At 43.3% G+C, this 14,877-nt stretch overlaps 2 protein-coding genes across 4 annotated transcripts in view; one reads left to right on the forward strand and one right to left on the reverse strand.

Annotated features, from left to right (window-relative positions):
- PBLD (phenazine biosynthesis like protein domain containing) overlaps positions 1 to 10,844 on the reverse strand; it is a 41,555-nt gene extending 30,711 nt beyond the window's left edge. The window contains exon 1 of the mRNA XM_045291677.1: positions 10,560 to 10,844. Coding sequence (XP_045147612.1) covers positions 10,560 to 10,844 — 285 coding nt within the window. The remainder of the gene's footprint in view (positions 1 to 10,559) is intronic.
- Positions 10,845 to 14,284: 3,440 nt separating this feature from the next.
- HNRNPH3 (heterogeneous nuclear ribonucleoprotein H3) overlaps positions 14,285 to 14,877 on the forward strand; it is a 10,080-nt gene continuing 9,487 nt past the window's right edge. The window contains exon 1 of one of the 3 annotated variants that reach the window (XM_030886039.2): positions 14,285 to 14,440. The gene's annotated coding sequence lies outside the window, so the exon portion shown is untranslated. The remainder of the gene's footprint in view (positions 14,441 to 14,877) is intronic. The other 2 variants (XM_004701130.2, XM_030886042.2) reach the window with 2 other exon arrangements.

Raw genomic sequence — 14,877 nt, forward strand, 5'->3', positions numbered from 1 at the left:
AAAGATTGTCTTTTAATTGCCATGTTAGTACATGACTATAATCACCTGTTAACAAAGTAGAATCTCCTTCAACAATTCCTTTACACTGACTTCCAAAGAGATCCACCTGGCCTGTTGTTTGTGGCTCCTTTGTCTGGTTTTGTGGCTTTACTGCAGGAACCTATTACCGTGCGGGAGGCTTGGTTTCGGGATTCAGAGGGCCAGTGAGGGGAAGGCTTTCCCTCCCGGTAAGGGAGTACCCCAGTCGGATTCCGTGGAGATCTCCATGGGACTGGCATCTTTCCGCTGCTCTCTGGTCACTTATTTCTCTCTCTCTTTCCTGCCCCCTCCCTCCCCTCCCCTTCTCCAGAATGTTATAAAGGAAATTAGTTTCACACTCAGCAGTTTACTTATGCAGGTTTGGTTCACGACAGTAGTTGCAATTCTGTCCATGGAGCTGCACTCTTCTTACATCCTCCCTGGGCTCCCAGTTTCCATTAATCATCTCTCTTGCCCCCTTTTGCCTTCTAAACTTTGTTTCTGGGCAACTGCTGCCCGTTATAGCTTGGGTGATCAATTGTTCTGAGGACACATTCCTCACAGGTGTTACCGTTCACTTTGTAGGCCTGTCTTTTGTTTGCCTAAAGTGAGCTCTGGGAATTTCAGATTTGAAGGCCATAGTCTCACGGAGTCCACCAGTATCTATCAAACCAGTGAGTCTGGTATTTCTTCTGAATTCTTCATTGTTTTCTACATTTTTATCCCACTCTGTTCCAGACCTCCTTCATTAAAAATTTTATTGTGAATTGGGTGAAGGTTTATATAATAAATCAGTTTTCCCATCCAACAATCCATACACATTTTGTGTCATCTCAGTAATTGTAATCCCCACGATGTAATATCACTTGTCCCACTTATGTTTCCCATTTCCATTACTCCTTCTTTCTCAATTCTTCTGAATGGTGTCCTCAGTAAATGTCCTTTTGATCTCAAATGGTTTATTATTCTGAAGAGTGTCTACCTCCCTAGTAAAATTCTTCACCTGGTAGACCTGACAATCGCTTGACTGAAAACTGAGCCATGTGAGTGAAAGCAGGCCTCAGGATAACTCAGAGTCATAGTCTTGGGAGTTCTATCAGTCTATCCAACCAGCAGGCTTGGTCTTTTTTATAATTGTGAGTTTTGTTCGTCATTGTTCTCCTCTATTCTGGATCTCCTGATACGATCATTTTAGAGCAGTCAATAGTGGTAGCAGGACACTATCTAGTTCTTCTGGTCTCAGAGTCATGACGGTTGGGGTTCACAGGGTCCATTGGATTATTTCCATGCATCTTTAATTCTTTCCACTCTTCTTTGCTCTAGACGGGGAGAAACTAAGAACTGTAACTTAGATGACTGCTCACTAGCTTTTAAGATGCCAATCCCTACTCACCAAAGTATGATATAGAACATTCTTTGTTTTCCAGGACCTCCTGTTGTGACCTTGATCAGAGCTGTTGGTAATCCTCCCCCACGAAGCATACATGTGCACAAAAGAACACTATCAAAGAGCAGGTATCCCACTCACAGAATGGTTTTATTTTCTACTTTACATTATTATTTTTAGTTTTTGTACTTTTGTTCTATGATAATACTCTCATTATGTTTTTGGAGCACTCCCCCATTTTCTCTTCCTCTTCCAATGCCAGTTTAGCCTTCTGAGAATATCCATTCCCCCCATCCAAAAACAGGCAGTCCTCTAGATTCCATCACACCCAGCCAAACCAAGTCTCCTTCCCCAGTGCACTGACAGGCCCACATTCTTGTTGCTATAGCAACAGAAACTAGTGTCCATACCCATGCCACACCCAAGTACTTTGTCTCTTTTGTCCCTGCACATCCACCCATTAGCTCTTTCTGCTCTCTCTTTTGCTTTGTGAAATATATTTCCACAGAACTTATTAATTCTGAGTACCCCTCCTAAAATACATTTACCCATTATTTCTTACAAATTTGTTGGCCTATCCATCACCACTTCTATTTTATTGTTGCTCTTCTTCCCCACTACTTTCTCCACATACATACCCATCTCTCCCCCCTTTCCTCCATTTCATCATCATCTATTTTCCAGCTTATATTAACAGCCCCGTCCCTAAACAGCTTTCACTAACCAGCCAAGTGCCTCTACACAACCCAGAAGATCACACACCACTAACAGCTGTACCACAATGCTGAGGAAACAGCAGTCAACCACGGTAAGCCAAAAAAATCAAGGAAAATAAAAATGAACAACCAAACATCACCCAAACCTAATGGAGTACTCTGAAACTCCCTAAGAGGCCGTCAAACTACCAGACACAGAACTCAGAAGAATGATGTCTAGGTCCTTTTAAGAGATGTGTGGGGAGCACTCCTGAGAAAACTAGAAGAAATTGAAAAACTAACATCCTTAAACTAAAGGAATATCAGAAGATAAATAAGAAATGAAAGAATTAAGCAACATAGTAAAAGACCTGAGGAATAGAAGAAGAGGAAAATCAAATCACAGAGCTTGAAGACAATCACTCTGACTACAGTCAATGAGAGAAACCATCAACGACAAATTAGAAGAAAGCCTAAGAATGATGTGGCACACTATCAAGAGTAACAACCTACATCTCATCAGGACCCCACTACAAAAAGAAGAAGAAGAAAATCTACAGGGAAAATAGTACAGAAGAAATCATAAAAGAGAAATTCTCCAACATCACAAAGGAGAAACTAACTCTTCAAGAAGCTGAGAGAACCTCAAATAGAATAGATTCCAAAAGGAGAGCATCACAATATCAATGTCCTCAATTTCAAGGAAAAGGAGCAAATCTCAAGGGCAGCTAGGGAAAGGAAAGGAAACCAGATAAGGACAAGCTCAGAATGCTCAGCAGGAATTATGCAGGCAAGAAGACAATGGAGTGACACATATAAAATTCTGGAAGACAAAAAAACCCTGCCAACCAAGGATCCCATATCCAGCAAAATAATCCCTCACACAGTTGAATGCCTTGGCATAGTCAATAAAATACAAGTAAATATCTTCCTGATCATTTCTGCTTTCAGCAAAGATCTGACATCAGCAATGAAATTCCTTGTTCCGCATGCTCTTCTGAATCTGGCCTGAACCTCTGGCAGCTCCCTGTCAATGTACTACTGCAACCGTTATTTTACTGGTACTTCTTTTTCGCCAATTTGGCTGTATTTAATTTCTCTCGTCTATTGATCTAGCTAGGGCTTCCAATACAATATTGAATTGGACTAAAGATAAAGGGCATCCTTGTTTGACTCCCATTCGGAAGGGAATGTCTTCCATCTCCAATGAGAATAGTCATTGATTTTGTGTATATGTCCTCAATTATGTTGGGGAATTTCCCTTCTATCCCTATTTTAATGAACATTTTTATCACGAATGGGTGTTGCATTTTGTCAGATGTCTTTTCTTCAAACCTTGATCTGATCATGTGATTCTCTTTTGTTTCATTTATATGCCAGATTATATTGATTGTGATTTTAATGTTGAACCATCCTTGCGTAGCTGGAATGAACCCCACTTAATCATGATACATTATTTGGGGGTATGTTGTTGGGTTCTATTGACTAGGAATCTGTTGAGAATTTTTAATGTAAATGCTGAAAATAAGAAATAGTGGTCTATGATTTTATTTTTTGATGTCTTTACCTGTGTTGTTGTTGTTGTTGTTGGTATCATACAATGAGTTCAGAAATACTCCATCCATTTCTAGGTTCTTTAGAAGTTTAAATAGAATTGGTGTCAGCTCTTCTCAGAATATTTGGTAGAATTCACTAGTGAAGCCCTCTAGGCCAGGACTATTTTCTGTTATCTCGCCAGCTGTCGGCTCAGCGGGAATCTCCTTCAGAAAGCTGTCTCTGAAACCCCAGATTGTGATAAAGATAAGCGGCTTGACACTTCACTCCCTAACAATGTATGTGAAATCTACCTTATCACTTTCTATATAGTTTAATAAAATGTATCTATATGGATGGATGGATGGATGGATTGTGATGAGTTGTACGAGCCCACCAATAAAATTATTTTTTAAATTTATATGCTTCTGAAATCAGAGACAGCTTTATTTTATGTACTTGTATATTTTGTTCCACTGGGCAGAGTTTTCATAGTACACATTTTTCCCACTAGGTGAACATCAAGCAAAGCTCTCTGAGTTAGTGCACCAAGACAGAGGGCATTGGAAAGTGGATTAATATAGTTAGGTTAAAATTTAATACCTTATTATTACTTGTTATCCCTTTGACACATTTTAAAATTTGTTCTATTTTTTTAAATTATTTTCTGCTTTATTTTGGATTAAGGTTTTTCTGGGTATTTTGTTGTTCTAGGGTTTTTTGTTGTTGTTTTAGTATGATTTTCTCTATATGAAATCTAAATAGGTAAATTTACAGAAACAGTAACTCGGTTAATAGTTTCTTAGAGTTATGGCAAGGGAGATTGGGGAGAAATTAGGAACTAATTATAATGAGAACAAGAATGAAAAATGTTCTAAAATTGATTGTGATGATGATTACACAAGCTTGTTTTAGTATATTTAAATCATTGAATTGTATGGCCTGTGACTTACATATCAACAAAACTACTAATATATTTTAAAAATTTTAAATCAAACAATTCATTTCATAGATTAAGCAGCTGAGGTTCCAGAAATTGAATTAACTGTCTCATGAATTCCGCAGCTGGTAGGTAAGTGTCAGACCAGGTTTGGAACCTAGGCCTGTCCAACTCTCTTGTTATGAAGAAAATTCAAGTTTTGCTACTGATTTTCTTAGTAAAATTTGAACCACTACTGGTACTTCCTTTTCCAATTCTACTTCTTGCTCCATTAAACAACAACAACAATAAAAACAACAACAACAACTAACTAATCTTGCTAGACTGTGGTAAAAGTAAATTACTTAAAATGACCCTGCCTCCTGATCGTCCCTCTGATTTGCACACTTGTCTGTCAATCAAGCCAAGCCTGTTGCCATGGTGTTGATTTGGCCTCATAGCAACTGCACAGGAGACAAAGCGGAACTGCGCCTGCGGGTGCCCACGGCTCTCATCTTTATGGAATCACGTCTTTCTCCCCTAGGTTGGTTGGTGGGTTCAAACCATGGACTTTCAGGTTAGCAGCTAAGCTTCAATCACTGTGCTGACAAGTACATATAAGCTGAAAGTTATTTGTATATGATCCACTCAAAACAGCATTAAACATAGATTTAAATTCTTTAAGGAACTATGATGACTTAGTGCAGCAGTTCTCAATGGGGTTTTTTTGGAAGGAGCTATCACTTACAGCTATCGTCCCTGGCATTCACAGAACAGAAATCATTTCAATACTAGTGATACTTACAGGCCAGACGGAGAGACTTTGTGGAGATGTTGTCAGGAGAGACTGGTCCCTGGGGAAGGACATCATGTTTACTAAAGTAGGGGGACAGTGATAAAAAGGAAAGCCAAGATGAATGGACAGAGTGGCTGCCACAATGGGCTCAAACAGAAGAACAATTGTGGGGATGGCTCAGGACCAGGCAGGGTTTCCGTGTGGGCACAGGGTCCCGAAAAGGCAGAACCAACTTGATGGCACCTAACATCAACAATGATTTTTAAATTAGATCATGTGTCTGCCTTCCTTTTGAGTTTCTGTTTGTTTACTGAGAATGATGATTATTAAAATGAGGTCTTTTGGTTTCCATAATCTGAGAATAAATTTAGGTAGCAAAAAAGTATCAAGAATGTAAATTACGTAACCAAGTCTTGACCTAAAAGCAATTTTGAATTATATCTAAAGATAGTAGCTGCATGTATAAATTAACGTATAAGCATTTCACAAAACCTTAGTTAAAAAAAAGTTTAATATTGGAAAATGGTTAGCTAAATCACACCTAGAAATTTATAGATGCATTTTCTTCTGTTTTTAGCTTATTTGCTTTTCATGAAGGCAGAAAGATTACGATAATCCAGTTTTTACAGTTTTATTATCCAGTTTTTAGGGTTAGGATTATGTGAACACGTGTCCCCCACTACCCCCCACCCCACCCCACTGCCTTGCACCATCTTAAGTGCGTTTGCAGTCAAGGTGCCTTCCCACTTCTGATGCAATCTCTCTGACTAGCTTTCTTCCTTGGATCCTACAGGGAGTTTCCTTTTTGCGTCCTGATGGTGCAACACGTGATCACGTGTTCCTTGCTTCAGTTTCCTCTCGGGGATATGGGCCCTACTAGTTCCTTCTCGTTTTTCATCTTTTCTCTCAACACGGTTTCGAACAAGATCCTCCCCAGGGTCCCGCTCATCCCTATGCTAATCAGAAAGCAATGACAAGACAAGACAAAGAGGAGGGAAAAGGCCCTCACAGCCAGAGCCCTTCCTCCCCAGCAGTTCGAATCATCTCTATGGAAACAATTCCACTGAGATTGCTCAGGGAACAACACTCTAGGGATTCCTGGAACAATGGAGACGTGTCTAACCAAACTGTCTTTATAGGATTCAATTAGGAAATATCAGTAGTTGATGTCAGGTGAGTTCGGTTTTTTTATTTTTGTTTTCCTAGCCCAGTACAAAAATGAGAAATCTAATTTAGTACACTTTTTTAAATTCAAAAGTTCCTACTCGCTGTAATTATAATACAAAAGCAATTCATATACTAATTTCAAGTCCATCCTAAGCATTCTAGGAGGCCTGGTGGCATAGTGGGTATGTATTGGGCTGTGACCCACAAGGTCAGCAGTTCCGAACCACCAGCCATTTGAAGGAGAAAGATGGGCCTTTCTAGTCCTGTAAGCATTGAAGGTCTTAGAGACTCACAGAGGTAGTTCTAGCTTGCCCTATTAGGGTCACTATGCGTCATCATCAACTTGATGGCAGCGAGTTTGTTTTGTTTTTGTTTTTCTCCTGACCCAACACGTGACCCAACAGCATTCACATGCCCCAACAGCAGAGTGCTCAACTCATAGAAACGTTGGCCCCAAACACAAGGAGAACATGCCGTTTAGTCGTCATTCACTGCATAATGATTTTAGGACAGTACCCTATAACCATGCAACAGAAGTACGTGCAAAGAATGCCAAATGCAAGCAAGCAGCTAATAAATTGTTTGAATTCAGTCAAGGAGTGAGAGGGATTACAGAATTCCATCGACCACGTTGAGTTGAATGATTCAAGGATAAAGGATAAAGTGGTGATGGAACTGGGAAGAAGGACCCCATCAGAAGTGTGATTGCTTTGAGTCTTATTATTACAGCAACAGTTTGTTTAAAGACGTGTGTGCTTAGTGTACCAGGATTATTGAGTCTCTGGCCTGTTCAAAATTTTCCAGTCAATAAACTGGTAACTAAAGGAGCCCTGGTAACGCAATAGATAAGTGCTCTGCAGCTAACGGAAAGGTCTGCAGTTCGAGTCCATCATTAGCTCCTCTGGGACACACACACACACACACACACATACACACCACCACCACCACCACCACTACCACCCCCGTGGGTGATCTGCCTCCGTCATGATTTCAGCCTAGGACCCCCTATGGGGCAGTTAGGTCCTATTGGATCACTAAGAGTTGGAATCGGCTTGATGACAACCACCCTGGACAGCATATAGGTCTCCAGTGTTTCTCGGGGGAAGTAACTACAATTTGCTTAAAATGATGCATCTGTATTTGTAATGCCAGGGAAGGTTTTGAATTAAACAGAGAGAGTTTGTCTGACGCCCGATGGTCACCATGAAGTAGAATCCGCTCTTGACCTCGGACCTCAGCAAGAACAGCAAAGGCCACTTCGAGGCTCCCTAGCACGTGCGCAGGAAGATCCTGGGGCCCGCACTCTCCCAGGGGCTGCGGGGGAAGTCGAAGGTGCGCTCCAAGGCCAGCGAGGACGCTACAAAGGGCAGCCCATCAGCGAGGGGTCCAGGTGTGCAGAAAGAAGTACGGCACCTGTCCATCGAGCGGTGCAGCGCGAGAACGCCAATGGCGCCACGGTCCACGTGGGCATTCACCTGAGCAAGTGGTCCTCACCAGGCTAAGTTGGACAAAGATCGGAAGAAAATTCTTGAACGCAAGGCCAAATCTCGACAGATTGGAAAAGAGAAAGGCAAATACAAGGAAGAGTTATTGAGAACGTGCAGGAACAACACAGGCTGCTGTGGTAGGTGTCTGGCGCGATGCGTGTTTCTTGGGAACTTTCTTCGAGATGCGTCTGGAATGAATCGTTGCCCTCTTGTTCAGTGATGGATGTGTGGCTTGGTAACTCTGCCTTGGCCATTTCAATTAATTGTATGAATAAAAATTGGAATCTTTCCTCATTGCAAATGGTGTTTTCAGTGTTAGAAAATAAAATCCATCTATCAAGAAAAAACAAAGAATTAAACATAGAGAGAAGGAAGGAAGTCCAAGGATTGTGTTAATACTCTCTGAGTTCAATCCAGACATACTCTGTCTTTATCTGGTAAAATGTTTGTCATGTTTGAAGAAAATTTCGCATATCAAACAAATGTACAAATGTGCGTGATACAATGGATGTATGTATGGATTGTGATAAGAGTTGTACCAGCCCCCAATAAAATGATTTTTTTAAATTTCCCATATCAGAGAATTTGACTAATTAGGGTTATGATTCTAATTAATATGCCATGGAGTAATTGATTTTATCATTTTTACTTGAAAAGGATAAAAGAAGTTAAGTTTATAGATAATGTTAGAATGTTTGGGACTTAAAAATCACTGTAGCTGTAACTTTTATTTATTAAATTTACCAGAATTGTAAGTACCCAAGAAAGGTTTTGCTTGTTGAACAGGGCAAGGGATTAAAAGGTTTCCGAAGTGTCTTTTTTTTTTTAAGTTGAGAAAGGCTTTTGTTTTTAAGTTAAGAAATGCTTTATTCCCAAAGTGTCTTGATGGTATGAAATTGATAAATGCAGTTTAAGATGTCTGAAAGAGTTTAATGAAATTGTCAGGGAACATTTTAACTGTTCAAACTGTGTTAATGAAACAGTAGTCAAAGAAAAGTACAGCCAAATGTTCCCAAACTACTGGATTAGTACACAAATAAGACTTGAAAGTAAGTTGAAAAGACTTAAGGATGTTTTTAATGTATACCATACACCTACATGGATATTTTCCTGTTCCTAGAAAACTGTCGCAGACTCTGAAATGTCACAATTAGCACCTCCGTGTTAAAGTGTCTCCATCTCAACCTACTTTCCTAACATGCAGAAGCTTAATTTGTTCCAGTTTTTCCTTGATCTGGATATGAATTAGTACTACAGATGCTCACATTGAAACTTGCCATGTCACTCTATTGTTTTTATTTCTCCTTTTGTGTTTCTTACAGCCATGCCATAAAGTTCTTAAAGTGCTCCTGGAAAGATGATGTTATTTCAGCAATACTACTTTCAGTAGATCGACCAATAAGCCACCCATTGCTTTTGAGTTGATTCCTGTCCATAGTGCTCCTTTAGGGCAGAGTAAACTGTCCCCAACAGTTTCCCAGGCCCTACTACTGTACATGCTCACGGGAGCACATGGACACATCTTTCTCTCCCGGAACAGCCAGTGGATTCAAATCACCAACCTTTCAGTTAGGGCTTGAGTGTTTAAACACTGTGCTGCCAGACTCCTGCTGAGTAAGTAGAATAATCCCAAATTCTTAAATAATTTTAATATTATAGGGGACTTTGTTGTTGTCATCACGTGACTTTTCAACTCAGCGAAGAACTGCCCCACTGATTTTCGTGGTGTTTTTTCATTTGAACTTTTTTATTGTGATTCCGAGGAACGTTTACAGAGGAAATTGGTTTTTCCATTCAACAATTCAGACATCTATGGGCATAGTCCCCACAACGTAACAGCACACTTCCCCTTCCTTCCTTCCTAGGCTTGCCCTTTCCAGTCAGCCTCCTTTCCTAAACCATTCCTGCCTTCTGAGCTTTTCCCCTGTCCAAATGCTTCCCTGGTGATCTCCTGTTTGGTGGTGCTAATGAGTGTGGCACCTTACTCCGTGGTGTAAATTGCTCACCTTGTGAGCCTGTCTGGACCATAAGAATAATTGTGAGGATGGCACAGGGCCAGCCATGTTTCATTCTGTTGTATATATTCTATGAGTCAGAACCAATTCAACAGCATAGGCCTGTGTGTTGTCTTGCTTAGGGATAAACCATCTGTCGCAGACTTGAAGAGTGATTAAGGGCCGTAATCCTGGGGTTCCACCAGTCTCTGTCAGACCAGTAAACCTCCACTTTTTCTTTTTTTTTTTTGTATTTTACTGTATTTGTTTTGTTTGGTTGTTGTGGTTTTTTTCCTCCACTTTTTCATGATCTTGCATTTTGCTTTCTGTTTGTCTCCCTCTCTTTCCAGAACCCTCAATTGTGATCCCTTTCAGAGCCATCAGCAGTGGTAACCAGCTGGGCTACCACCAGTGCTCCCGTATTCCGGGCTCACGATGTAGAAGCTGAGGTTTTCTGGACTCCTTAGTGTTTGGACTCATTATTTCTATGTCTTTGATTTTCTTCACTCTTCTTTTCTCTGGATCAGGCGAAACCAATGGTGGAAAATTAGGTGGCCACTCACAAGCTTTTTGAAGACCCCAGTTGCCACTCCCCAAAGTAAGATGTTGAACACTGTCTTTGTGATCTTCAAGACGTTTGTGGGAAAATGTCTATTAAGTTCGCCGGAAAGATGAACCGAGGCCAGGCCAGAGAGAAGGAAAAGGAGAAGCTTATTCTGCACTGCCCGGGCGAGATTCACGGACTCCAGCAAGGAGTCAGCGAAGTCGCGCTGGGGAGAGAGAGGGGAGAAGGGAAAGGGAGAGATATGAGAGCCCTGAACTCCCGGGTGAACTCCAGGGGCCTCCATCGGGATCGAGAAGTCACCCTTATCTGTGTTGGAGAGTACATTTTAAGCCGGTCAAGAGGGTAAACAATAGAGGAAGTGGGTAGAAACCGCAGGTGGGCAAAGGAGGAGGCAGGGGAGTTACAGCTGCAGGGGCTGTAAGCAGCCTCCATCCATAAAAATTCCTGCATAGAGTGGTGTCTTGATCATTCTGCCTGGTGCCCAGACAGATGGTTCGTCAATCCCCTGGGGCCTTTTGAAGATAGATAGAGGTAGGCAGGCTTTTTCTAATGTCCCCCCCACCGGTCCCTGACCCAACAGTGTCATTTTCAATGATGGAATTTTTCTGTGAACTTTGTGTAGTCCCTGGAATTATGCCAAATGACCTCACTGTTCCAGTGACAAACATTCTGAGCCTCCACCAGGGGTCCTCAAACTTTTTAAACAGGGTGCCAGTTCACTGTCCCTCAGACCCGTTGGAGGGCCGGACTATAGTTTAAAAAAAACTATGAACAAATTCCTGTGCACACTGCACATCTTATTTTGAAGTAAAAACAACAAACGGGGCAAAAACACACAGTGGGCCCGATTAATGTCCTCAGAGGGCCGCATGTGGCCCATGGGCCCTAGTTTGAGGACCCCTGCTCCAGACCCAATGGAGCAGTCCTTCAAGTTGTGAGTTTACGACTAAGTTTACGTACCTTTGCCCTGTTTGAGCTGTAAATATATCCCTGTATATGACTGAGCAAACAAATATGTATGTAGGAATATCGGCCAAGCTTCTAATGGTTGTGAGTGCAGTCCCTTTCATCTTCCTGATAGGGTTTTCTAGGTTGTGATCCTTATAAGAGGAGATGGCTAAAAGTTGGACTGTCTGGGTGAGTTCAGTTCCAGGCTTAAAGTTTACATACCTTTGCCCTTGGGGTTGGGTGGGTTCAAACTGGCAAACTTTTAGACATTTTACCACCTGTGCTCCCATTAGAAGTCTTTCCAAACCAAAACTGTGGAGTTCATTTGGACTCACAGAGACCCTATAGAGGGTTTTCAAGGCTCTACATATTTTTCTCTCCTTTGGAGCAGCTGTTGAGTTTGAACCACCTACCTAGCACGACACTTACCTGACAGCACCACCAGGGCTCCTAGTCTGGGGCTTTCTCACTTACTGCCATCCATCAATTGATTCAGAACAACCCTTTGGATAGAGTAGAACCACTGTGGTTTTCTAAGGCTGTAAAATCTTTACAGGAGTAGAAAGTTTCATCTTTCTCCCAAGGAATGGTTAGTGGGATTGAACTGCTGACCTTGTGGTTAGCAGGCCAAGGTGTTATCCGCTATGCCACCAAGACTCCTTAGTAGGGGTCTTTAGTGGTCATCCAAATCAATGTCCTCATTTTACAGATCCAGCCACCAAGACCCAGAGTAGTGAAATGACCTGCTTTCAAAAAAGGTAAAAAGTTTTTTATTGTCTTTATTTCAAAACATCAAATATAGAACACAGTGTTTTTTTACCCTATCCCAGAGTAAAATCATTTAGGTCAAATCCTAGTTCAGCCACCCGCACTGTGTGAGCACGGGCAACTTTTTTCTTCTTAATTCTCTAGGGCTTGGGTTCCTTGTCTGGAAAAATGAAGATTAACAGCACGTTTTAACTTTCATGGTTGTAACGAGATGCTGAAAACAGTGCCTAGCACACACAAGCTTTCAATAAATGTGACCTCTTATCATAATATCCAGGTTTTGTCTTCCAGTCTCTTGTAATGAACACATTGCCCCTTTTCTGCCTCTTCTAACTCTAAAGAGTACTTTGAAAGTGCGGGCCCAAGGAAGGCAGCAGGGTGTTATGGTCTGGACAATTTTTGCTGCCCCATACATGTATTAAGCAAGTTTGAGGTTGACCTAATTTCACGAAACGGAGGTTACAATACATGAAGGGAACTATCCTTCTGTCTTTTTCTCTAGCCTCTTGTCCCTATCTCCATCTTACAGGAGGAAGATCTCAGGGGGGGGGGAAATTATTCTTACTTTTCCACTGCTAACCCCCCAGAACTCTCTCCTCTACCCTCTACCCATGTGCTCCCCAGTATTTGTAGCACAGAGTCCAGCATCTTTTGGCTGGACATTGTAGACATCTGTAGCCATTGTAGCTGGAAACTGTAGACATTGTATACAACCTTCTTCCATATATCCTTCCTTAACTCATCACACAGGTACACTCAACTGTCATCTGGTTGACCTCCTCTCTGGCACACCGAGTTCCTTTGTACTTTAATTTGCACCCATCTTTGTATTGGTATTGCTGTCTACGCTTAAGATACATTTGCGTTGCATCTTTTTTGAAACATACAAAAAGACCATAAGGTGTCATAAGAAACCTTGGTGGCAAAACATTTTAGTTGCCACCGAGTATTCCAATTTATTGGCCACTTCCTGGGTGCAAAGTAGAACCACTTTTGAAGCAGATGTATAGTCCTGTCTTCTGAGACACCTCTGGGTGTCAAGCACTTTACCATTTGTGCACCCAGGAACTTCTGGAAGCATGATATCCCAAACCAAACTCACTGCCATTGAGTCAAAGCCGACAGGGTAGAACTGCCCCTGTGAGTTTCCTAGACTAACTCTAAACACCAGTAGAAAACCTCATCTTTCTCCTGCGGAGTGACTAATGGTTTCAAACTGCTGACCTTGTGGTTAGCAGCCAAAGTAACCACTATGCCAACAGGGCTCGGGGGCATATCACGGCCATGAAAGCATGTACTCCATGCCATTTGTACAGACAACGTTCAAGAGTACTCTTACAAAGCTAAGTTTAGAAAACCCAATCTGCCCCCATAAGCAGGGCAGAAAGGTGGGAGAGATAAAAGGAAGCACACACGAGGTGAGGAAAGATTTGTAGGCAGAGAAGGTGAAACGAGGCAGAGAGAAAACAAATTCGGCGGGTGGGGCTGGCAGCTCTAGAGTCCGGGTGAGCCGATCCCCCCTCGGACTGAGCGTGGAAACCGGGTTCTGGTGGACGCTTTTGACTTCACAGCCCCAAAAAGATGTCCACGTTTACTGCATAATACAAATATGGTGGGCAAGACAAGCCTTCGCTGCGTTTTTGGTGGCCAAAGCAGTTGGTAGGTACCCTTTCCACGTATATGAAACTAGCGTGAGGCATTCGTCCATGGTGGGTAGGACTCCTCAGCCTTTCCAACGGGGCAACAAGGTTCTCTCAGCAGCTACTGACTTTGCGTGAAGCAAGAAAGGCGGAGCTCACGCCTTTCTCTGTAAGCAGCCCAGGCCCTTTTCTCCCCCGCGCCCCACCCCGCCCGGTTAGCATGCGCAGTCCGAGGCGACGCGCCTCGAACGGGACGGGTGCCCTGATCTCGCGAGAGTTGGCCGGGCGGTCTCGCGGCCCTGGCTCCGCCCCCTCCTCCTCCTCGCTCGCTCCCTCCCATCCCCCCCGGCCACTCGCTCAGCTACGCAGCTCCCTCAGCGGTTGTCGCCGTAGGAGACGGTTGGAAGGGCCGTTGTGGGGAGCGCCACGCGAGGCCAGGGACAGCTCCCTTCTCACGACTGCGCCCCGTGGGCACCGGAGCCGCCGCTACTGTCTCCCGACAGGGTATCTGAAGTAACAGGGGGTAGGTTGGGCTGGTGGTTTTGAGAGCGGAGTCGGGAGAAGCAGGAGAGAAACCGGGAGGGGGTTGGGGGGGATGGAGGGAAGTGTGGAGGTCGCAGCTCGGAGGCGGCCGGGCTGTGCCTCCCCGGCGATCTCCTCCCTCGAGGATGGCGAGCTGCCGCCCGGAGCCCTGGTTCAGGTGGAATTCAGTGGACGAAGCTGAAGATCGAAGTGGGGGGCATCCGTTTATCCTTTTTTATTCTCCGCCCCCCCCTCCTCCTGCTGTTAAGCCTCCGCCATTTTGCGTTCGGTGGCGCGGCCACTCGGGCTTCCCGCCCTTGCCCGTTGGTGGTGGCTTTTGCTCCCAGCTTCCGAAAACTGGCTTGGGCAGCCAGCGGCGGGAGGGGGACGGTGTAGGCGGCGCTCGGGGGCGGCGGGAAAGCGGGGCAGGAGGGTGGC

Source organism: Echinops telfairi, unplaced genomic scaffold (assembly GCF_000313985.2).
Source record: "Echinops telfairi isolate 266 unplaced genomic scaffold, ASM31398v2 ScPeMD7_70;HRSCAF=299, whole genome shotgun sequence".
NCBI classification, from domain to species: domain Eukaryota; kingdom Metazoa; phylum Chordata; class Mammalia; order Afrosoricida; family Tenrecidae; genus Echinops; species Echinops telfairi.